Source organism: Oryctolagus cuniculus, chromosome 19, assembly GCF_964237555.1.
Source record: "Oryctolagus cuniculus chromosome 19, mOryCun1.1, whole genome shotgun sequence".
NCBI classification, from domain to species: Eukaryota; Metazoa; Chordata; class Mammalia; order Lagomorpha; family Leporidae; genus Oryctolagus; species Oryctolagus cuniculus.
Window position 1 is genome coordinate 42,876,627 of NC_091450.1, and position 22,937 is coordinate 42,899,563.

General features: G+C 57.7%; 2 protein-coding genes across 2 annotated transcripts; both read left to right on the plus strand.

The window, feature by feature from the left end:
* The first annotated feature begins 899 nt into the window (after positions 1–899).
* Positions 900–2,217, plus strand: POP7 (POP7 homolog, ribonuclease P/MRP subunit). The gene is made up of 2 exons (XM_008257990.4): positions 900–1,055; positions 1,192–2,217. The coding sequence occupies exon 2, from the start codon at positions 1,202–1,204 to the stop codon at positions 1,622–1,624; it is 423 nt and encodes a 140-aa protein (XP_008256212.1). The 5' UTR covers positions 900–1,055; positions 1,192–1,201; the 3' UTR covers positions 1,625–2,217.
* Positions 2,218–17,351: 15,134 nt separating this feature from the next.
* Positions 17,352–19,369, plus strand: EPO (erythropoietin). Its single transcript, NM_001082090.1, is given in 5 exon segments — positions 17,352–17,364; positions 17,896–18,044; positions 18,287–18,373; positions 18,582–18,761; positions 19,211–19,369. Coding segments are annotated over 5 exon segments (588 nt in total).
* Positions 19,370–22,937: the final 3,568 nt, after the last annotated feature.

Here is a 22,937-nt window from a genome sequence, read left to right on the forward strand (position 1 = left end):
TGTTGACCACTTCAACCTCACCCCTGTGGAATGGATCGGAAGCTACTGACGGCACGGGGCTTACATGGTGCTGGGAGCCAAGTCCTCGGGAATCTGAGCTCTTTGCAATCTTTGCTCAAATGGTTTCAGACTCTGGCCTCTGCGGCCGGAGAAGAGCCGCGCCAGCTCATTTATACCAGGGTACAGCTGACGAGACGGCATGTGGGATATGGGGAAACTGAGGCAGGGCATGCCCGAGGGTCCAGCCCAGAAGCTGGAGCGCCCCCTCCCCACGCCCTGGGGAGTCCGGAACCCCGCGCGTGGCCACCACTCCTTGCCCACCAGGGGGCGGCACATCCTTGCCACCCCGTGGGGGCAGCGGCTGCAGCCGGCCTGAGATAGCTGAGGGGTGTAGGGTGGTCAGCGCGCACGGGGACAGTCGGGAGGTCCCCGGCGGAGTCTGGGGATGAGGCCGGATCGCGCGACCTGCGGGAGGGGGCGGGGGTCTCGGAGCCCCGTCCTCCGGCGAGGTGGCCTTGCCGCTCAGTCCCCGGTCCGGCCTTGGGCGGGAGGCCGGCGCTGCCCATCAGACCGGAGGAACTGCTGGGGACGCGGGAGTCCCTGACTCGCCTCCAGGCCTCTTCGCCATCGAGGCCTTCTGAGTTCACCCTACTCCCTGCTCGCTTCGGAAGCCCTCGTAGAGGACCCCCAGCCAACTTGCTTCTCCCACCCCCGGGAGACCCCTCCGCGGGCCGAGAACTTGGGACTTGGCGGGAGGCAGCCGACCCCGCCCTCTCGGGAGCTCCGCCCCAGCTTGGACTCGGGCCCCGCCCCTGAGGCGTCTACGTGGTAGATCCCGCCCGGAAGCCTCGCGTTACCCAAACGCGTCGCGCCGTCGCGAGAGCGCTCGGGAAAGGGGCGGGGAGAACGGAGGCCGGGAAGGTGATTCGCGGGTCGCGCGCGACCGGCGCGCGTGCGCACTGCGCAGCCTTCGCCGGAGGCCCTCGTCGCCAGGGCGCGCGACCGCGGGGGTGAGCGTGTTGCCAGCCGCCGTGCATCTCCCGTCCCTGCGGCCGGTGGGTAGCGGGCGGCACCCTCGAGTGGCCCGGCGCGGGGTGGACGGCGCGTGGGAGGGGAAAAGGGGGGCTGAGGGCGGAGGGGACGGGGGTCGTCGAGCGCGCTCCCTTCCTGATGTCCGTTTTCCCGTGCCAGGGCGCACGGCATGGCGGAAAACCGAGAGCCCCGCGGGCCCGTGGAGGCGGAGCTGGACCCGGTGGAGTACACCCTCCGCAAGCGGCTGCCCCACCGCCTGCCCCGGAGGCCCAATGACATTTACGTCAACATGAAGACGGACTTTAAGGCGCAGCTGGCCCGCTGCCAGAAGCTGCTGGACGGAGGCGCGCGGGGCCAGAACGCGTGCACGGAGATCTACATTCATGGCTTGGGCCTGGCCATCAACCGCGCCATCAACATCGCCCTGCAGCTGCAGGCCGGCAGCTTCGGGTCCTTGCAGGTGGCCGCCAACACCTCCACTGTGGAGCTGGTGGACGAGCTGGAGCCGGAGACCGACGCGCGGGAGCCGCTCACTCGAATCCGCAACAACTCGGCCATCCACATCCGAGTCTTCAGGGTCACGCCCAAGTGATTGATTGACTGTCCCTTGTCCCACCCCTGCCGCCCTTTTCCCGCCCCCCTGCACAGCCGGGCCCAGATGGGGGCTCCTCCAGCCGGAGCCACGGAGGACAAGGCCTGTTATCTTGTTGGGCCCACACAGTGGGTCTTCCCGGCATCTGTGGCTGCTGTCCCATGCAGTAGGGACAGCAAGTGCTAGTGGCCCTGCCACCCCCACCCCGGCCTCTTCGCCGCTGCAGTAGGGGAAGGAGGGGGCTTTCCAAGGGGACCCGGCGCGGTTCCTGCCTGCACGGGTGATCCGGGTGATCCCGCGCTGACAGCAGCCGGGAGCAAGTTGTCCAGGCTCTCGAGAAAGTGACCTCAGCAGGGTGGCTGGACAACCGGGATGGGCCAGGCTCGGGGAAGGGGAGGGTTTAAGTATGGGAGGGAGCCGACCGACTGGGGGTGGGCCGGGGGCTCCTGGACCGGAACCCCTGCAAGAGGCTCCCGGGTGGCTGTGGCCTGGTGACCCACAAGTGCTCTGGCCGGGCTGCTTCAGTGACACAGGAAGGCCCCCCACCCCCATAACTGCTCACAGACAATAAACACTCGTTTGGATCTTTGTGAGATGGCCTGGTTTTTTATATTTACCAAATGAGAATCCCCTCAGGCCGGTACTGTGGTACGGTTGCTGCCCTGGCTGCCTGCAGCACCGGCACCCCACGCGGGCGCTGGTTCCTGTCCCGGTAGCTCCACTTCCGTTCTAGCTCCTCGCTGGTGCGCCTGGGAAAGCAGCAGAAGTGCTTGGGCACCTGCGCCCATGTGGGAGACCCAGACGAGGCTCCTGGCCTTGGAGCAACCCAGCTCCGGCTGTTGTGGCCAGCTGGGGAGTGAATCAGCGGATGGGAGAGTCTTTGTTTCTCCCTCTCTACAAACTCTGCCATCAAATTAATAATCAAATCTTTAAAAAATGAGGGTTACCACAACAGTGTTTGTAAAGATGGGTGGTGACCCTGGTGTGGCCCTTGAGATCAGTATATTGGGTAAAGCCAGGTTTTTTTTTTTTTTTTTTTAAGGATTTATTTATTTGAAAGGCAGAGTTACAGAGAGGCAGAGAGAGAGAGAGAGGTCTTCCATCTGCTGGTTCACTCCCCAAATGGCTGCAACAGCTGGAGCTGGGCCAATCTGAAGCCAGGAGCCAGGAGCTTCTGGGTCTCCCACGTGGGTGCAGGGGTCCTAGGACTTGGGCCATCTTCTACTGCCTTTTTTTTTTTTTTTTTTTTAAAGTGCCGTTTCACTGGAATGCTCTGTGGAAGGTGCTTCGGTCAGGGATGTGTGGACAGCGAGCCCTGCGTCGGGTTCCACATCCATGCATTCAGACTGAAAACATTTGTTCTGAAAACACTGTGTCCTGAACATGTGCAGACTTGAAATTTTTGTTCTTTCCTAAACAAAATGGCAACTTTATAATATTTATATTGTATTAGGTATTTTAAGAAGTGTAGAGATCTAAAGTGTAGGTGAGGAGGTATGTAGAATCTATGCAAATACTGCACGATTTTATTATTTTGAAGGCAGAGAAGGAGAGACAGAGATCTTCCATCTACTGGTTCACTCTCCAAATGGCTGCAGTAGCCAGGGCTGGGGCAGCCTGAAGCCAGTAGTGGCAGGCTCCATCCAGGTCTCCCACATGGGTGGCAGGGGCACAAGCACTCGGGTCATCGTCCACCGCTTTCCCAGGTGTGTGAGGCTGGATTGGAAGAGGAGCAGCCGGGACTCAAGCCGGCACCCTGATAGGGATGCTGGTGTCACAGGTGGCGACTGAACCCGCTGTACCCCAAGTTTGCCATCTTACATAAGGGACTTGAGCTCCCATGGATTTTGGTATGGGGAAGTTTCCAGAAACCATCTCCAGGGGGTGACTACTATACACATGGGCCAGATAGGACGAAAGCTGGACTTCCGGCTGTTGTTGGAGGTCACAGAACTTCAACGCCTCTAAGGGCCAGTGACGATTTAATCCTAGGCCGAGTGGAAGTAGGTCGGTTTGGAAGCATGAAAGCCAGGCTTGTGTGTGTGTGGCACAGACCCTGTTCTCAAGGTGCTCGCCATCTGAGGGTGGATGAGTAAGATGGATTGCGTTGTTATCAAGAGGACCTGTGATAAAGAAATGTGGACGCCGAAAGGGCTCACCTCCTGCTGGAGTCCAGAGGAGTTTCTCCTTTGACCTGGGTGTTGAAGGGTGAGTAGGAGTTTGCGGAGCAGAGAAAGGAGAGGGCGTGTGTGGCGAAGGGGTCAATGGAGGGAACGCCAACAAGGCAGGAGGCTGCTGCCACCTCCATCTGGCCACCCCGTGCCATTGGCCTTGACGGCCAGCTCCTTCACCCTGCTTTCCCCCACTGCGGGGCGGGAAGCTTCGGGAAGCCGGACGGCCTGTGTGTCTCCCTGCACGTATGTATTTTGGTTTCCGCGTGCCTGGCCGGGGCCCAGGCCAGGCGGTGGCAGGCAGCCCTGCTGTTTGGTTTGCTTTGGCAGCTCTGGCTCCCACACTGTTTATGTGTTGTTTCTAGTACATGTTTTCTCACTGCTTGCCAGGAGGGCTTCCCTCCGTGGCAGCTCCGCAGAAACAGCCCCTAGATGTCGCCACTGGAGGCAGAGAGGGTCTGGGGGCTTGCTCTGGGAGTGTGGAGCAGGTCGGGGGTGTGGACACGGCCCCTTCATCCCCTGGGGCCCACACATGGTGGGAGGGGCGGGGAAGGAACCCTGAGGGCTCTCCAGTTCCGTCTGCGTCCCCCTCTGTAGAGAAGCACCTGCCTCCTGGCTCTGCGTGGTGATGTCCGTCCCAGCCTGGGAAAATGGGAGGAGGGGCAGAGGTGTGTGCAAAGGCTGGGCCCCTTGGCTCCCTCCTTCTCACTCTACAGGGGCAGAGCCCACAATGAATAGGAAGTGACTTCCTGCTTCAGAACCATCCCCAGAGGCCAGCATTGAAATCCAGGTGCTGGCCGGCGCCGCGGCTCAATAGGCTAATCCAATGCCTGCAGAGCCGGCACACCGGGTTCTAGTCCCGGTCGGGGCACCGGATTCTGTCCCGGTTGCCCCTCTTCCAGGCCAGCTCTCTGCTGTGGCCCGGGAGTGCAGTGGAGGATGGCCCAAGTGCTTGGGCCCTGCACCCCATGGGAGACCAGGAGAAGCACCTGGCTCCTGCCTTCGGATCAGCGCGATGTGCTGACCGCAGCGCACCGGCCACGGCGGCCATTGGAGGGTGAACCAACGGCAAAAGGAAGACCTTTCTCTCTCTCTCACTGTCCACTCTGCCTGTCAAAAAAATAATAATAATAATAAATAAATAAATAAAATAAATCCAGGTGCTTGTCATGGAGAAGAGAGGCGGCTGACTGCGACCCATCTCGCTCCATGCAGGGGTCTGTGTTAGGCACCAGGCCGCAATGGAAACTGTAAAGTCGCCTTATAAAGTCAGAAAGAGGCCGGTGCCACGGCTCACTAGGCTAATCCTCCACCTGCGGCACCGGCACACCAGGTTCTAGTCCCGGTTAGGGTGCCGGTTCTGTCCCGGTTGCCCCTCTTCCAGGCCAGCTCTCTGCTGTGGCCCGGGAGTGCAGTGGAGGATGGCCCAAGTGCTTGGGCCCTGCACCCCATGGGAGACCAGGAGAAGTACCTGGCTCCTGGCTGCAGATCGGCTCAGTGCACCAGCCGTGGCAGCCATTTGGGGGGTGAACCAATGGAAGGCAGACCTTTCTCTCTGTCTCTCTCTCTCCCTGTCTAACTCTGCCTGTCAAAAAAAAAAAAAAAAAAAACAAAACAAAACAAAAAAAAGCTTTATTTATTTGAAAGGAAGAGCATCAGGGAGAGGGAGAGACAGATCTTCCACCTGCTGGTTCACGCCCCAAGTGCCTGCAACAGCCAGGGCTGGGCCAGGCTGAAGCCAGGAGCCGGGAACTCCATCCGGGTCTCCCATGAGGTGGCAGGGGCCCAAGCACTTGGAGCATCGTCCGCTGCCTTCCCAGGTGCATTAGCGGGGACGGCCCGTTCTAGGCTCCTTAATGGGAATGGGGAGAAGGAAAGGATTCGTGTGTGTGTAAGTCGCAAATCTGGGGTACTTGTGGCTTCGGTTAGTTTTCGGTTACACTAACAGAGGGTGGGTACTTTACACAGAGAAGAGGCTGACTTAGCTCTCAGTTCCGGAAGTCCAAGGGCATGGCACCAGCATGGGCTTGGCTCTGGTGAAGGCCCCAGAACAGACGGACGGCCCAGCAGTGCTAAGATCACATGGTGAGACAAAGAGCTAGAGAGTCGGGGGTCATTCTTGTGATTTACTCATGTGCGAGAGACACAGGGGCTCCCACCCACTGGTTCACTCCCCGAATGCCAGCAGCAGTCAGAGCTGGGCTGGGGCTGGGGCCAGGAGCTGGGAGCTCCGTCCAGGTCTCCCATGTGGGTGTCAGGAACCTAACTGCTCGAGCCATCACTGCTCCCTCCTAGGGTCTGCATCGGCAGGAAGCTGGACTTAGGACCGGGAATTGAAACCAGGCACTCTGACATGGGGTGCAGTGTGTTAGCCACTGAACACCTGCTCCAGTATAACTACCCCACACAAGGAATACCCAGGGTCCCACAGTTCCTTCCAAGGGGGATGTCCCCGTGCCTTCCCACTAGGCCACACCTCTTCAAGGTCTCACCACCTTAACATCACCACACTGAGGACAAACCCAGACCATATCCAAACCACAGCACTTGCTTCACAGCTGGGGGTGGGGACGCGGCCCTTGGGACACAAGAACTGGCTACAGTGGGCTGATGACCCTCCAGAGAGGACCTGGGTCTGCTCCCAGGTGAGCTCCTGGGGCTTGCTCAGGTGTTGGGGGGGTAGAGCAACATGTCCCACGTCCCATAAGCCCTTGAGCCTCTGGAGGAGTTGGACAACCAGTAAGCGTCCAACCTCATAGAGTCTTGGGGATGAGGCAGTGGTCATCCCACCACAAGGGAACTCTGGGAAAATGGCCACTTGCAACTCCACCTTCCTGATGGCGTGATGGGTGCTACGTAATTTACACAGTTGAGTTGAGCAGTGTTTTCTAGTTGTTCGATGAGCATGTATTATTTCTGTAATAAGAAGTTAAGTGTTTACTGTTTATATAATAACTGTTTCTATAATAAATGTTTCTATAATAAATGTTTCTGATTAATGCTTTGTTAGGCAAAGTGATTGTGGAGTTATAAAACGATGTGATAACATCAAGAAGTGATTTTTTAAAAAAGTGTTTATTCAGTTTTTATGTATCTGAAAGCAAGAGCAAGCACGAGGCAGATATCTCTTCCACCTGCTGGTTCACTTCCAAAGTGCCCACAATAGCTGAGGCTGGGCCGGTTGGAAGCCAGGAGCCAGGAATTCCAACAGGGCCTCCCACGGGGGTGGCAGGAGCTCAAGTACTTGAGCCATTGTGTGCTGTCTCCCAGGTGCGTTAGTGGGAAGCTGAATTGGGAGTGGAAGTGGGACTCAAACCCACACTCTGGTGTGGGCTGCAGGCGTCCCAAGCAGCATTTTAACTGCTGCACCCAACACCCTCCCTGTTTTGTTTAAGTCAGGACTTTCTAAGCAGAGATGCAGAGAGAGAGAGAGAGAGATCCATTTTCCATCTGCTGGTTCGCTTCCCAAAATCCTGCAATGGCCAGAGCTGTACAGATCCGAAGCCAAGAGCCAGGAGCTTCATCTGGGTCTCCCACATGGATGCAGGGGCCCAAGGACTTGGGCCATCTTCTACTGCTTTCCCAGGCCATAGCAGAGAGCTGGATCGGAAGTAGAGCAGCTGGGACTAGAACCAGTGCCCATATGGGATGCTGGCACCACAGGCAGAGGCCTAGCCTGCTATGCCACAGCACCAAGCCCCATAAAATAAATTTTTTTATTTATTTTTATTTTTTGACAGGCAGAGTGGACAGTGAGAGAAAGAGACAGAGAAAAAGGTCTTCCTTTTGCCATTGGTTCACCCTCCAATGGCCGCCGTGGCCAGTGCGCTGCAGCCGGCGCACCGCGCTGATCCGATGGCAGGAGCCAGGTGCTTTTCCTGGTCTCCTATGGGGTGCAGGGCCCAAGCACTTGGGCCATCCTCCACTGCACTCCCTGGCCACAGTAGAGAGCTGGCCTGGAAGAGGGGCAACCGGGACAGAATCCGGCACCCCGACTGGGACTAGAACCCGGTGTGCTGGCGCCACAAGGCGGAGGATTGGCCTAGTGAGCTGCGGCGCCGGCCCCATAAAATAAATTTTAGAAAGACTGCCTTGATGTCTGTCTGCTCTTCTCCAGCCCCAGTGGTGACTGTCGCTCCCCCTCTTCGTGGAGGAACGACACTAAGCCCTGCCTAGGCTTCATATCCGAGTCACGGCACCATTATGTCGCTCCCCCTCTTCGTGGAGGAACGACACAGGACCCTGCGCTGTTCTTTCGTCTGCTCGGCCCTCCCCGGGTTTGCTGCTGGTTCTTCCCGGGTTGGCTACTATCCCTTCCACCTCCGTGGAAGGGCGGTTCCCCCGGCCACATTCCCCACTTCCGCAGGGGAGCGGCACACCGCCGGCCGGCTTTCTCGGGGGCTGCACAGGTGTTCCCCTTAGATGTTCCTGGTGCATGCCGTCTCTCTCCTCCTTTATAGTCCTCCTCTGCCAATCCCAACTCGGCTGCCCACACGCCGAGTACGCTGCTCTCCTCCAATCAGTAGCAAGTCCTACAGTTTATTGGTTGAACTGGAGGCAGCTGTGCGGAAGCTGTTTACTTCTCTCCCAGCGCCATATTGTGGGAGAGCAGATGCATAGAATAAGTCTTAATTCCAGTAACTTAGTCTAGTCCGGTTTGCTCCCCACAGTGACTGTCACAGTGCAGTGTTGCCTTCTCGCTCAGCCACGTTCAAGGGCAAGTTTCTCCTAAATGCAGCCAGCACAGAGACCCCGAAAACACCTCCGCCCAGCCCGTTATCTTGATGACTTTTTGCAGTGGGTGGCATGGGGGCACCGTGACAATACCAGAGACAAAGTGCCATAAATCCATCCCCAGGGCACAAGAGGGGCAGGGAGGGTGCTGGGGGAGGCTGAGCAACAGCAGTGTAGAATGCCGTCTCCAGGCCTCCAGAGAAAGGGCAGATAGAAGAAAGCAGACAGCGAGAGGACAGGGGTAGCAGTAGTGGTCGTCGCCTACCACGTGCCAAGTGTTGTACGAGGGGTCTTCGGAGAGTTCCCGGGAAACGTGGATTCTGGAGAAGCCGGTGCGGCGTTAGGTCTGGGTGAGCTGGAATCCTCGCAGCCCTGCAAGGTGATGTCATCTCTACCTGTCAGTCTAAAACGACCATCTCCCCAGGGAACACCTGTGTCTCATCTGGCAGTGGAAGGAGGAGACACCATGATGACCTCATGGATGTTAAACCCCACCAGGAGGTACCATAAAAACCCCAGGTGGCTTCACATATGCTAAGACCCCATCCTGTTTATACAAGGTAGGCGCCACCCCTGCAGCACGAGAGGCTGAGCATGGAGGGGGAGGCATCCAGGCTTCTCTCTCTCTCTCTCTCTCTCTCTCTCTCTAAGTAACCCTCTGGCCCGCTCATGATGGGTGTTTTCCATGCAGGGTGGCCCACACTCACGTGTGGAAGCCGGTGTTGTGGTGCTGCAGAGTAAGCCGCAGCCTGCGACGCCAGCATCCCATATGAGCACCAGTTTGAGCCCCAGCCGCTCCACTTCTGACCCAGCTCTCTGCTAATGCCTGGAAAGGCAGCAGAGGATGGCTCAAGTGCTTGGGCCCCTGCCACCTCATGGGAGACCTGGATGGAGTTCCTGGCTCCTGGCTTCAGCCTGGCCCAGTCCTGGCCATTGTGGCCATCTGGGGGAGTGAACCAGGAAATGGAAGATTCTTTCTCTCTCTTAAAAAAAAAAAAAAAAAAAAAAAAAGATTTGTTTATTTTGAAAGAGTTCAGAGAGAGAGAGAGAGAGAGAGATCTTCCATCTGCTGGTTCACTCTCCAGGTGGCCACAACGGCCAGTGCTGGGCCAGGCTGAAACCAGGAGCCAATAGCCTTCTCCAGGTCTCCCACATGGGTTCAGGGCCCCAAGCACTTGGGCCATCTTCTGCTGCTTTTCCCAGGCCATAGCAAGGAGCTGGATTGGAAGTGGAGCAGCCGGGACATGACCTGGTGCCCATATGAGATGTTGGCATCACAAGCAGCAGCTTTACCTGCTAAGCCATAATGCCAGCCCCAAACATAAATCTTTTTTTTAAAGATTTATTTATTTATTTGAAAGTCAGAGTTACACACAGAGAGAAGGAGAGGCAGAGAGAGAGAGAGAGAGAGAGAGAGAGAGAGGTCTTCCATCCACTGGTTCACTCCCCAGATGGCGGCAATGGCTGGAGTTGCACTGATCCGAAGCCAGGAGCCAGGAGCTCGGAGCTCCCTCAAGGTCTCCAACAAGGGTGCAGGGGCCCAAGGACTTGGGCCATCTTCTGCTTTCCCAGGCCATAGCAGAGAGCTGGATCAGAAGTAGAGCAACCGGGATTTGAACCGGCACCCATATGGGATGCCAGCACTGAAGGCAGTAGCTTTACCCACTATGCCACAGTGCCAGCCCCCAAAAGTAAATCTTAAAAAAAAATTCTTATCTCAGGTCATAGGCAGGGAGCAAGATCCTGGATTAAAAGTAAAGGTGCTGGTGCCGCGGTTCAATAGGCTAATCCTCCACCTAGCGGCGCCAGCACACCGGGTTCAAGTCCCGGTCGGGGCGCTGGATTCTTTCCCGGTTGCCCCTCTTCCAGGCCAGCTCTCTATTGTGGCCCGGGAAGGCAGTGGAGGATGGCCCAAGTGCTTGGGCCCTGCACCCCATGGGAGACCAGGAGAAGCACCTGGCTCCTGCCATCAGATCAGCGCGGTGCGCCGGCCGCAGCACGCCAGCTGTGGTGGCCATTGGAGGGTGAACCAATGGCAAAGGAAGACCTTTCTCTCTGTCTCCCTCTCTCACTATCCACTCTGCCTGTCAAAAAAAAAAAAAAAAAAAAAAAAGTAAAGGTACTAGGGCCAGCACTGTGGTATATTGGCCTAAGCCTCCACCTCTGGCACCAGCATCCAATATGGGTGTTGATTCTAGTCCTGGCTGTTCCTCTTCCTATCCAGCTCTCTGCTTATGGCCTGGGAAGGCAGCAGAGGATGACCCAAGTGCTTGGGCCCCTGCACCCACATGGAAGACCTGGAAGAAGCTCCTGGTTCCTGGCTCCAGTCTGGCCCAGCTCCAGCTGTTGTGGCCATTTGGGGAGTGAACCAACCAATGGAAAACCTCTCTCTATCTCTACCTCTCTCTCTAACTCTTTCAAATAAATAAATAAATAAATCTTAAAAAAATTTATTTACTTACTTGAGAGGTAGAGTTACTGACAGAGAGGTAGAGACAGAGAGAGGTCTTCCATCTGCAGGTTCACTCCCCAGATGGCCACAATGGCCGGAGCTGCGCCGATCCGAAGCCAGGAGCCAGGAGCTTCCTCCGGGTCTCTCATGTGGGTGCAGGGGCCCAGGGACTTGGGCCATCTTCTACTGCTTTCCCAGGCCATAGCAGAGAGCTGGAGCAGAAGAGGAGCAGCTAGGACTAGAACTGGCGCCCATTTGGGATGCTGGCGCTTCAGGCCAGGGCTTTCTCCCACTGCGCCACAGCGCCGGCCCCAGTAAATAAATCTTAAAAAAAAAAAAAAAAAAAGTAAAGGTACCAGGCTCATATCAAAACATGGATTTCAAAATGTTTGTACCAAATCCTTTTGTTTTTTAAAGTTTTGTTTATTTATTTATCTGTTTATTTGAAAGGCAGAATGACAGAGCAGAGAGAGAGAGATTTTCCATCTACTGGCTTACTCCCCAAAATGCCCACAACAGCTGGGACTGGGCCAGGGTAAAGTCAGGAGCCAGGAGCTGCATCGTGTGTGGCAGGAACTCAAGTGCTTGGGCCGTCACCTGCTGGTTTCCCAGTGCATTAGCAGGGAACTGACACTCGAACCGGCACTGCAATATGAGATGTGGTTTCCCCAGGCCACAGCGCTCACCCCTAAATTTCTCTCTTAATTCCACTTTCCACGAACATCGTGAAGTACCCTTGTATAATCCCACTTCGGCCACGGGAAACGATTGCTATCATTTGGACTCAGCGATAGAGTTGTGTGTCCACGGGTTGCGCGTGGCACCTCGACACAGAGCTCAGGTCACCGATCCAAGCTCCGTGTACCACACAGCCCGTTACAGCCACTGGGCCACAGAGCTGCTGGCTCAGGACGGCTGCTCGGCTCAGCTGCTCCGTGACCAAGGTAACCGCCTTGGCCTCAGTTTCTCTAGGCTGACCCTGGCGAAGGACTTCGCTCTGGTTCTCCGACAGGAATCCTTTCTCCCAGCATTCTTGCGTCTTTCTTGTTTCCCACCCCCGCCTCACAACCCCAGGACCCCGGCCGCCTCACTTCCCAGCACAGAAGGTCTTCTGGGCCACGGGCTGACCTCGCTGCTTGGAAGGGAGGAGGGAGGATAGCCGGAGGCCTCCGCTCCCGAGTCTGACTCCAGGCAGCTGGGGCTCCGTGCAGCCGGGAGCCTGGGACGGCTCTGGGGGGCTATAAATTTGGTTCTCCTTGGACTTCTGATCCGAATTGGCTGCCAGGAGGAATCTGTGGGACAGCGCCTGCCTCCACCCCCGCTGGCCTCTCGTCGTCACAGCTGTCCCTTCCCAGCCCCTGCCCCATCACGAAGCCGATGGAGGCCTCACCAGTCCCCAGGATCCCAGGTCTGAGCAGGCGTGGCTTCCTGGCCGCCACAGGGACCACACGATACCATCCACACGTGTTTTATGACCACACACGGGCATCGGTGTCTGAGACGTCCCCTTCACCATCCTCACTTGTCTCCTCTCAGTACCGAGGCACCTGCTCTGCACAGCCTCTAGGGTGCCATTCCCGGCAGACCCCCTATGAATGCCCCCTGGAGTTGTTCAGTGTTCAACTTTGACAGCTGTACATGGTGGGCCTGGCAGTGAGAGGCCTGAGGTGTCTACGTCAATTATGGCAGTGAGGAAGAAGGAGGTTACTTCCTGCTGGAGGATCTGGGAAGGCTTCATGGAGGAGGAAATGCTTGGGTTTGGGCTTTAAGAAAAAGGGGGATGGGTCTGCCTTGTGGCGCAGCAGGTTAAGCTATCGCCTGCAACCCAGCGTCCCGTATAAGCACTGGTTCGAGTCCTGGCTGTTCCACTTCCCATCCAGCTCCCTGCTGATGTGCCTGGGAGAGCAGGAGATGGTCCCCTGCCACCCATGTGCAGCTCCTGGCTCCTGGCTTTGACCTGGCCCAGCCCTGGCTGTTGCAGACATTTAGAGGGCGAACCAGCAGATGGAAGATCTCTCTCTGTCTCTGTCTCTCCCTCTCTCTGCGCTCTGCCTTTCAAATAAATAGGTTCATCTTTAAGAAGGGAAACTGGGGGCTAATGCAGGAGGGCGATGCAGGTGGAAGGCCCGGAGTGAGCCAGGTCCAAGCTCCTGTGAAGGGGGGAGTGGACACCAGCCACGTGGGAGGACTGCCTGGACGTCAGGTGCCCGGCTGCACGGGGAGGGGCTGAGCCCTATGGCAATGGGGACCCCTGCAGGTTCCTGCCTGTGCGAGGGATGGTTTGATGGGGTCAGCACCAGGCAGAGGGATGCAAGCAGGAGGATGTGGGTGGGGAGCCCCAGGTAGCCCCATGTAGTTTTCATCCTGCTCTGGAGAGCAGATGGACGGACTCTTCTCGACCCCAAACACCAGACTGGCCCTTGCCCCCAGCAGGAGCAGTGCAGCTCCGGGAGTGGGTAGGTGGGGGCAACAAGAGCCTCTGACCCGACTTCTCTGCCAAGCGGCTGTCACAGCTCTCACAAAGCATCATGGCCTGCGGCAGCCAGGGGCGGCGGCGGTGGGGGGGGGGTGCCCTCCAGCGAGCTGCTGTGAGGGGAGGAGCCAGTCCCACAGACGCCCCGCCCCTCCCCCAGGCGGTGTCCAGCCCAGCAGGTCAGGGCAGTAATGACGCAGGAGTCAGGGGCCCCGGGGGACCAGGGCCTGGGGAGGGGGTCGGGACAGAGTGCACATGCCGACGTGTGTGGACGTGTGTGCGTGTGCATGTCCCACAGCTGGGCTCTGGGAAGGGAGCAGAACTGGGCTCCGTGACTGGAAACCCGGATTTAGGGAGGGCCCAGGGCAGGTTCAAGGTGAGCTGACCTCCCCCTCCAGAAACTCACCCCCCCCCCAATCTGTCCAAGCCCTTTCTAAATCATAGTTTCTCCCAATACACGCAACCCCTTATGGCTCCCCGGCATCCCCGACAGCCTCATCCAAACCCGCAATCCCTTAGGCGTCTTCATTCCTTATTGCTGCCTGAGAGCCTCTGTCTTGGGGAAGGTTTAGCCTCCGCCTGCAGCATCCCACATGAGCGCCGGTTCAAGTCCCAGCTGCTCCACTTCCAATCCAGCTCCCTGCTGATGCACCTGGGAAAGCAGTAGAAGATGGCCCAAGTGCTTGCACCCATGTGGGAGACCCAGAAGAAGCCCCTGACTCCTAGCTTCTGCCTGGCCCAGCCCTGGCTGTTGTGGCCACTTGGGGAGTAAACCAGCAAATGGAAGATCTCTCTCTCTCTCTCTCTGTATCTCTGCCTTTCAAATAAATCTTAAAAAAAAAAAAAAGTTTATGTGCAACTGTTACTAAAAGACTCTTAAAAAAAGAGGGAGCTTCTGTCTTGTATTTTTTTTTTAAGATTTATTTATTTGTTATGGACAGAGAGGGAGAAACAGAGAGAGAGAGAGAGAGAGAGAGCGCTCTTGCACTCTGGTTCATTCCCCAAATGGCCACAACAGCCAGCACTGAGCCAGGCCGAAGCCAGGAGCCTGGAGCTCCATCCAGGTTTCCCACGTGGGTGGCAGGGGCCCAAGTACTTGGGCCATTTCTGCTGCCTTCCCAGGCTCATTAGCAGGAAGTAGAGAAGGGGCTGGCGCTGTGGAGCAGCAGGTTAAAGCCCTGGCCTAAAGCGCTGGCATTCCATATGGGCGCCGGTTCGAGTCCCGGCTGCTCCTCTTCTGATCCAGCTCTCTGCTATGGCCTGGGATAGCAGTAGAAGATAGCCCAAGTCCTTGGGCCCCTGCACCCATGTGAGAGACCCAGAAGAAGCTCCTGGCTCCTGGCTTCGGATCGGCAGAGTTCCGTTGCGGCCATCTGAGGAGTGAATCAATGGATGGAAGACCTCTCTCTCTCTCTGTGTAACTCTGACTTTCAAATATATAAATAAATCTTAAAAAAAATAAAATAAAATAAAAAAAAAGGAAGTAGAGCAGCCAGGACTCCAATCGGTGCCCAAATGAGATGCTGGTGTTTTGGGTAGCAGCTTTACCCGCTACACCACAGCACTGGGCCCAGGAGCCTCAGTCTAGATTTCGCTTGCAGCCCCAGGACCATGTCAGCTCCACCAGGGCAGGCATTCTTCTGATGTTTTCAAAACTGGCACATCAGCCTGAACCTCTGCTTGCTACTCCAGGATCCATCTCAGAGCCCAGTCCAAGTCCTGGCTGCTCAGCTTCCAATCCAGCTCCCTGCTAACGCACCTGGGTAAGCAGTGGAAGATGGCCCAAGGACACACTTTGGAGAGCTAGGCAGTTCCAGCATCCTGGCTTCGGCCTGGCTCAGCCCTAGCTGTTAGGCCATTTAGATGAAAGATCTCTCTGTCTCTCCCTTTGTCACTCTGCCTTGCAAGTAAATAAGGCAGTCTTTCAAAAATAAATGAGGCCAGCGCCGTGGCTCACTTGGCTAATCCTCCGCCTGCGGCACCAGCACCCGGGGTTCTAGTCCCGGTTGGGGTGCCAGATTCTGTCCCGGTTGTTCCTCTTCCAGTCCAGCTCTCTGCTGTGGCCCAGGAGGGCAGTGGAGGATGGCCCAAGTGCTTGTGCCCTGCACCCACCTGGGAGACCAGGAGGAAGCACCTGGCTCCTAGCTTCAGATTGGCACGCGCCAGCCACAGTACGCTGGCTGTAGCGGCCATTTGGGGGGATGAACCATCGGAAAAGGCAGACCTTTCTCTCTGTGTCTCTCTCTCTGTATAACTCTGCCTGTCAAAAAAAAATCAAAAAAAAAAAAAAAATAGAGGCATGGTAATGCTACATATTTATGGGACACAGTGTGACCATTCGGAAAATGGACACAATGCAGGGTGAGAAAATCAAGGTCATTAGCCTTTCCCTCTCCTCAACCAAACATTTATCATCTCTGAGTTGGGAAGCTTCAGACTCCTCTCTTCTCGTTCTCTACAAAATGTACAACACACTGACGTGAGCTCCAGCCCCCGACGGAGCACGGAACACTGGGGCTTGTCCTGCAGCCCACCCTCCTATCCTAGCCCCCGACTCTCCTGCTGTCCATCCTCCCAGCACCCTTTCTAGCCCGTCGTGGCCACTGTTCCATTTTCTTCTGAGACCGATGTTTTCAGCTTCCACACGAGTGACAGGGGTGCCTGTCTGGGTCAGCTTCATGCCACTTCACAATGTTCCCGGTACCATGGTGCTACATGGTGTTTCATTTTCGGTGGCTGCATCATGTTCCTTGGTGCAGGCAGACCACATCTGCCGTGTCCACTCATCACCTGTTGATCGACACCTCAAGGACAGGCATTCCTGGATGCCGGTGTTACAGGCGACAGCTTTACCCGCCATGCCACAACCCTGGCCCCTCATATGCATGGATTTCGGATTTTTTTTTTTTGGGTACCCAAATACATACTCTTTAGTTCCTTTTCCCATAATCTTTTGGAATTAGCCTCGTGTGGTCACCTGTGTTCTGGGACTCAGCCATCTTCCATCACCCCTGAGGGAGGTAGGGCGGGTTCTCTCACCTCACCTAGCAGACAGGTGAGAGGAAACGGCTTTCTGAAGTTTCAGAAACGAACCCCAACTCCCCTCACTCTATTCCAGGATTCTTACCAACTTTGCCGCGGAGGTGAACCCGTATCACAGGTCACAAAAACAGACGTCAACCTGCACGTGTGCCCTGGGCCCTAGAAATCACCTTTCTGGGTTTCCGGGAGGTCCCGGAAAGCGAGGATTTGGGGGGAGAATAACTCCAAACTCCTAGCTCGGTTCGCCTCCGTCGGGTTCCAGAGAGCCTGCAGGGATTGCGAGAAGCTTCCGGGGGCCAGCCACCTCTGGAGGACCCACCCGTAGCTGGGAGCCCCTGGCCAAGACTGGGACGCCCCCCGGGGGCAGGTGTCTGGGTCCGCAGCCCCGTCCCGGGGAGGGGGGGGGGGCACTCCTGTCCCGGCCCGGCTTTCCGCGTGGCCCTCGGCTGCGTACCGGTTGCGCTCTCCCCTCCCGGAGCCCAGGCGCCGGGGCGGACCCTGCCCTGCACGCGCGCCGGCGCGGCCCTGCTCCCGCCTCGCCGAGCCCCCGACCCAGGCGTCCTGCCCCCTGCTCCGACCCCGGCTGACCCCCACCCCGGGCGACCCCTCACGCACACAGCCTCACGCCCACCCCCACCGGCGCACGCACACATGCAGATAACAGCCCCGACCACCGGCCGCAGCCGCAGAGTCCCCGGGCCAACCCCGCCGGTGGCTGCGCCGCGCCCCCCGGACAGTGACCCCCTCCTTCGGGCCCGTGCAGCTGGTCCTGCCCGGCCGCGTCTCGGGATGAGGGCTCCCGCCGAGAGCGCCGGACGAGCCCCAGGTCGCTGAGGGTCCCGGCCAGGCGCGGAGATGGGGGCGCGCGGTGAGTGTCGCGGGCTGCGGGAGCTGCCGCCGGCCGGGCCCCTGTTTGAGTAGGGATTTGCCGCCCGGGCTGCTGGCCAAGAGGTGGCCGGGTTCAAGGACCTGCGACTTGCCCAGGACCCCGGAGAGTAGGGGGGTGGGGCAGCCTCCACGTGCCGGCCGGACTTGGGGAGTCCGCGTGGATAGGCACAAGGTTTAGGGGTTCGGGGTTGGGGGGGCGGACAGGCGCCGCTCTGTGGGTGGGGAAGAAGCTGAGACGCGGATACCTGGGTCCTGGAGCCCACCACCGGGATCTGCGAGACGGGGCCGCCTCTGCACTCCGGGATTGAAGTTTGGCCGGAGAGAAGTGGATGCCGGTAGCTGGGGGTGGGGTGTGCGGCGCCGGCGGCGGCCGGATTGAATGAAGGCGAGGGAGGCAGCGCCTGGGCGCCCGCAAGGTCGGGGGCGGCCGGGACCGGCTGGGGGCCGGGGCGGGCCGCGCGCCCCCGCCGCGCCGAGCCCCCCGCCTCACCCGCGCTCGGCTGTCTTCCAGGACGCCTTGCCCTGCTGCCTCTCGCCCTGCTGTGCTTGCTCGTCCTCGCTCTGGGCCTCCCGGTCTTGGGCGCCCCGGCACGCCTCATCTGTGACAGCCGAGTCTTGGAGCGGTACATCCTGGAGGCCAAAGAGGCTGAGAATGTCACGGTGAGGTCCCCCTCCCCTCCGGGCGCTCCTGGGGCTCCCAGGGGTCCCACCAGGAACCTGGATCCTTTGGGCATTTGGTTCAGGGTGGGGGCAGGCAGTCAGTCCAATCCTCTCTCCCACCCCCCATAACAATGATGAAGTTGGCGGTGCCCAAAGCATACCTGGATAGTATGGGGCAGGGGCAGAGCCAGAGCACCCCCCCCCCCCCGCCAGGGTGCCCTGACCCCTGCTGTGTGTTTCAGATGGGCTGTGCCGAAGGCTGCAGCCTGGGGGAGAACATCACCGTGCCGGACACCAAGGTCAACTTCCACCACTGGAAGAAGTCGGAGGTGAGCCCATCTTCCCCTTCCACCGGGGGACCCTCACTTGAGGGATGATGGAGAGACAGGGTGGCAGAGATGAGGGCTACATCACTCATTCATTCAACAGACCTTGTTGCACAGCCTCTGTTTGCTCTGCTTGGGTGGGGGAGCTGCTGAGGGGGAGGAGAGAGGGGGTGGCTTGGGTCAGCTGACTCCATGGCTACGCTCCCTGCAGGCTGGGCGGCATGCTGTAGAAGTCTGGCAGGGCCTGGCTCTGCTGTCGGAAGCCATGCTGCGTAGCCAGGCCCTGCTGGCCAACTCCTCCCAGCTGCCGGAGACCCTGCAGGTGCACGTGGACAAGGCTGTCAGTGGCCTGCGCAGCCTCACTTCCCTGCTCCGGGCACTGGGAGTCCAGGTGAGTCGGGTGCACTCTGTCTGCGCTTCCTGTAAGATGACAAGGGTATTGGGGCAGGGGGAGGCGTTGTAGCGCAGCAGGTCAAGTAAGCCTTTGCCTTGGATGCCGGCATCCCATATGGGCGCCGGCTCTAGTCCCTGCTGCTCCGCTCCTGATCCAGCTCCCTGCCGATGCACCTGGGAGGGCAGCAGAAGATGGCCCAAGTGCTTGGGCCCCTGCACCCAATGTGGGAGACCTGGATGGAGTGCCAGTGGCCCAGCCTTGGCTGTTGTGGCCATCTGGGGAGTGAACCAGAGGGTGGAAGATTGCGTGTGTGTGTGTGTCCCTCTCTCTCTGTAACTCTGCCTTTCAAATAAAATAAATTAAAACAAAGATGCGAAGGACCCCGTTCTGTCCCCACGCCCGCTTCCCTGCTGGACTGCCATGACTCCCTGTTCTCTCCCCGGCAGAAGGAAGCCGTCTCCCCTCCAGAGGCCGCCTCCTCTGCAGCTCCTCTCCGCACAGTCGCTGCTGACACCTTGTGCAAGCTCTTTCGCATCTACTCCAATTTCCTCCGGGGGAAGCTGAAGCTGTACACGGGGGAGGCCTGCAGGAGAGGGGACAGGTGACCGGGTGCCTCCGCCCTGACCACCACGGCCTGTGCCTGCCTCCCCCCACCGCTCCCCACCCCCGCCACGGGGCTGTCACCGCAGCGCCCGCCAGTCTCACGGACACTGCAGTGCCAGCAGGTGACACCTCAGAGGCCAGAGGACTGAGATGGAAGGAGGACTCGGAGGTCAGCTTTCAAGCCAAGGACAAGGCCACGCTGGGGAGGCACCTGAGCTCACTCGGTGCCTCGCAGAACTGCGGCTAGCTTTGGAGGCAAATACTTTTTCCTTTTGCACCCTGCACGCAAGGACAGGATGGACAGGAGATTCAAGTGATGAGCCGGCCGTCAATTCTCCAGGTCCCGTGGGGATTCCTGTGACAGCAAGCACCCACCGCTGGACAATGGGGGTAGGGGGAGCCATGAACATGGAATAGGGGCTGGTCCCTGGTTCTCATGGGGGTCCATGTTTGGTGTACGTTCTAATATCACCAGCAAGAACTGAAACCACCCCCTGCTTCCTGGGCACGGCCCCTGTCCGGGCAGCTGGGCGTCAGGTCTGGGAAACCAGCGGTGGAGGGGGCTGGGCCCTACGTGCTGCCTCACACAGCCTGTCTGACCTCCTGACCCCACTGGGCCTGAGGCCACTAGCTCTGCCCACGTTGGTCAATAAGGTGGCCCCATTCAAGGCTGCGTCTCAGTAGGCAGCTGCCAGGAGCCCAGGACAAGCCGTGAGTGACCGTGTCTGCCATCAAGGAAGTGGGTAGCAGGACTCCTGGCATTCCCTTGGCATGCTGCAGCGCGCAAGTCCCTGTCCATGCAGCTGCCCTCTCTCCTTGCCCCGGGGACTGAGGCTCCGCCCTGAGACTCGCAGAAGAGGCAGCAGACAGAGGTGCACCTTACTGCTCACCTGCTCTGGGACAAGTGCCGCTCCTGGTGTGTCCGCCTGCGACCTCATCGTGTGCCTGTGAGACAGCTCCTGCTGCCATTCCCATCACACGGATGAAGAAGTGACGCAGCGACAGGCCCTTTGGCACGGTGGTGAAGGTACCACGTGGGACGCTGGCATCTCATATCCGAGTGCCTGGGTTCGAATCCAGACTCCGCTTTCTGCTAATTCGCAGCCCGGGAGGCAGCAGGTGTGGCTCAAGGACTTGGGTCCCTGTCACCCAGATGGGAGACCCAGACTGAGTTCCTAACTCCTGGCTTGGGCTTGGCCCAGCCCTGGCTGTTGAGAGCAATTGGGGGGTGAACCGGCAAACAGGAGATCCCTCTGTTTTTATTTTCTCTCAGTTCTTCTGCATTTCAAATAAATTTTTAAAAGAAATAAATTTGCCTAAGCTCAAGGAAACAGGGATCCTCAATCCCCCCTACACTCTCTTCCCTCATCTGCTTATTCCTGGCACTTAATTCCTGCCTGCTCCCTTACTGCCCTGGGACAAGGGACATGGAACGAATGAACGCAACCTCCACTCTTGGTTCCTGCCTCGAACTCAACCCTTTACTCTGACAGTGACTGCAGATTCCTCCCCAGAAATAAGGCCTGCGCAGACAGCCAAAGATACCACAAAACTGGACCAGGTCCCCAGTCCTGGCCGTCACTCCCTACGAGGGGACTTTTTAAAAAATTCATGGAAAATGGAATGAAAGGCTACATTTAGGGGCAGGCGTTTGGCTTAGCTGTTAAGATGCTGCTTGGGACCCTACCCCCACCCCATAGCAGAGCGCCCGGCTTCGGAGCTCTGGATCCACACCCAGTTCCAGATAATGTGCATGCGGCGGGGGGGGGGGGGGGGGCCGGGGGGCGGCAGGCGATGGCAGGGATGATGGAAACCTGCTCAGAGGGTGTGTGAGGAGCAAAATGAGTCACACCAGGGACCCTGGAGTAGGGACCCCAGGAAGGGAGCTACCACCTGCTGCTTTGAGTTCTGCCTCTGTCCCAAGGCCAGCTTCCTACCAATGCAACTTCTGGGAAGCAACAGTGACAGACGGCTAAGTACTTGGGTGTACAGATTGCGTTCCCAGCTCTAGGCTTTGGCCTGGCCCAGCCCTGGTTGTTGTGGGCATTTGGGGAGTGAATCAGAGGATAGGCGAGCCCTCTCTCCCCCCACCTCTCTTTCTCTCCCTCTCAAATAAATGCTGCGCCGATCTGAAGCCAGGAGCCAGGTGCTTCCTCCTGGTCTCCCATGCAGGTGCAGGGCCCAAGCACTTGGGCCATCCTCCACTGCCTTCCCAGGCCACAGCAGAGAGCTTGACTGGAAGAGGAGCAACCAGGACAGAACCAGCGCCCCAACCGGGACTAGAACTGGGGGTACTGGCGCTGCAGGTGGAGGATTAGCCTAGTGAGCCGTGGCGCTGGCCGATTCAAAAACTTTTGAAATCCATGCATATGAAGGTATGGAAAATGCACGTTATGAAAAAACTATGCATAGATTTCAAAAACTGCACCAAAATAAACTTATCTGTTAATTCCGCTTTCTGTAAACTTTTTGAGGTTCCCTGGTATGTGGGAGCAGTGTCTCTGCTTAGAAGCATGTCAAAAAGTGGATAAGGCAGCCTGCCCCCTACGCGTGCACAGAAGAGAGAGCGTTTTGCAATCTGTAGCACCCGGCATTTTCGGGGTTGAAGGGTATTTGCCGGTTGTCTGTGTGGGGAGGGGGTGGGGAGTAGAGGTGGAGCTGAGGTGGGAGGAGCCAGCAAGGGCGCGGAACCAAAAGAGAATTTTTATTCTTGCCAAGCCGACTCCTGGGCCACAGTGCCCTCTACAGGTCTTCTTGGGAACTGTTAGAGAAATAAGCGAATCCTTAGGGTTCTCACCTGGTACACTTCCATACAAACGTGTATTGTGGTTTCCACGTGGCACCTGACTTTTGCTCCTCCCCCTCACCTGCTGTGGGTCAGTAAGCAAGGCATCTCCCACTTAGGCTGATGAACCTGGAGCTCCTAGGCTTGTTCTGAACTTACAGCATTTAGCTAATAAACAGAGCTGAGACCTATACATGAGATTTAAGACTTATCACCCCCAAATCTTGCCCACCTCCCAGCCCGATTTGTTGCCTAGTGCTCAGACGTCCTCTCTTCTCCAGGATTCCAAGCCACTGACCTTATTCCTCTACTTCCCTCTGCACTTTTAGCTGCTCTTTGTTTTTATGGGCTAGTGGTTTTCACACCTGAGCTAGACCAGGTGTCATGGGCAAGTAGGTTAGGAACACGGGAGGCATAACTCAGTGACTCCATGTGTAGGGCGTTCCTACTAACTGCTAGGGAATGTGAAATGACACTCGGAGCCTGGTGTCCCTGAGAGCCGGCAGCCCCCCAGGGACAAAAGCACATTGATTTAGGCACAGGCAACTTGGTATGGGACTGGGTGCTACAATGCAGGCTGCCCAGAGTCCAGGCGGGTAAGGTCCGGTGAATCTCAGCGGATGCATCATGGGCTGTGATTTTTGCCATAACTTCATGGAGTAGGAGTGTGAGAGGTATCATCCCATTTCTCAGATGGGGAAACCAAGTTTGACCAGGTAAGTGACGGAGCCAGCTCTTCTAATTATTTTTTCCTTAAGGATTTATTTATTTGAAAGTCAGAGTTG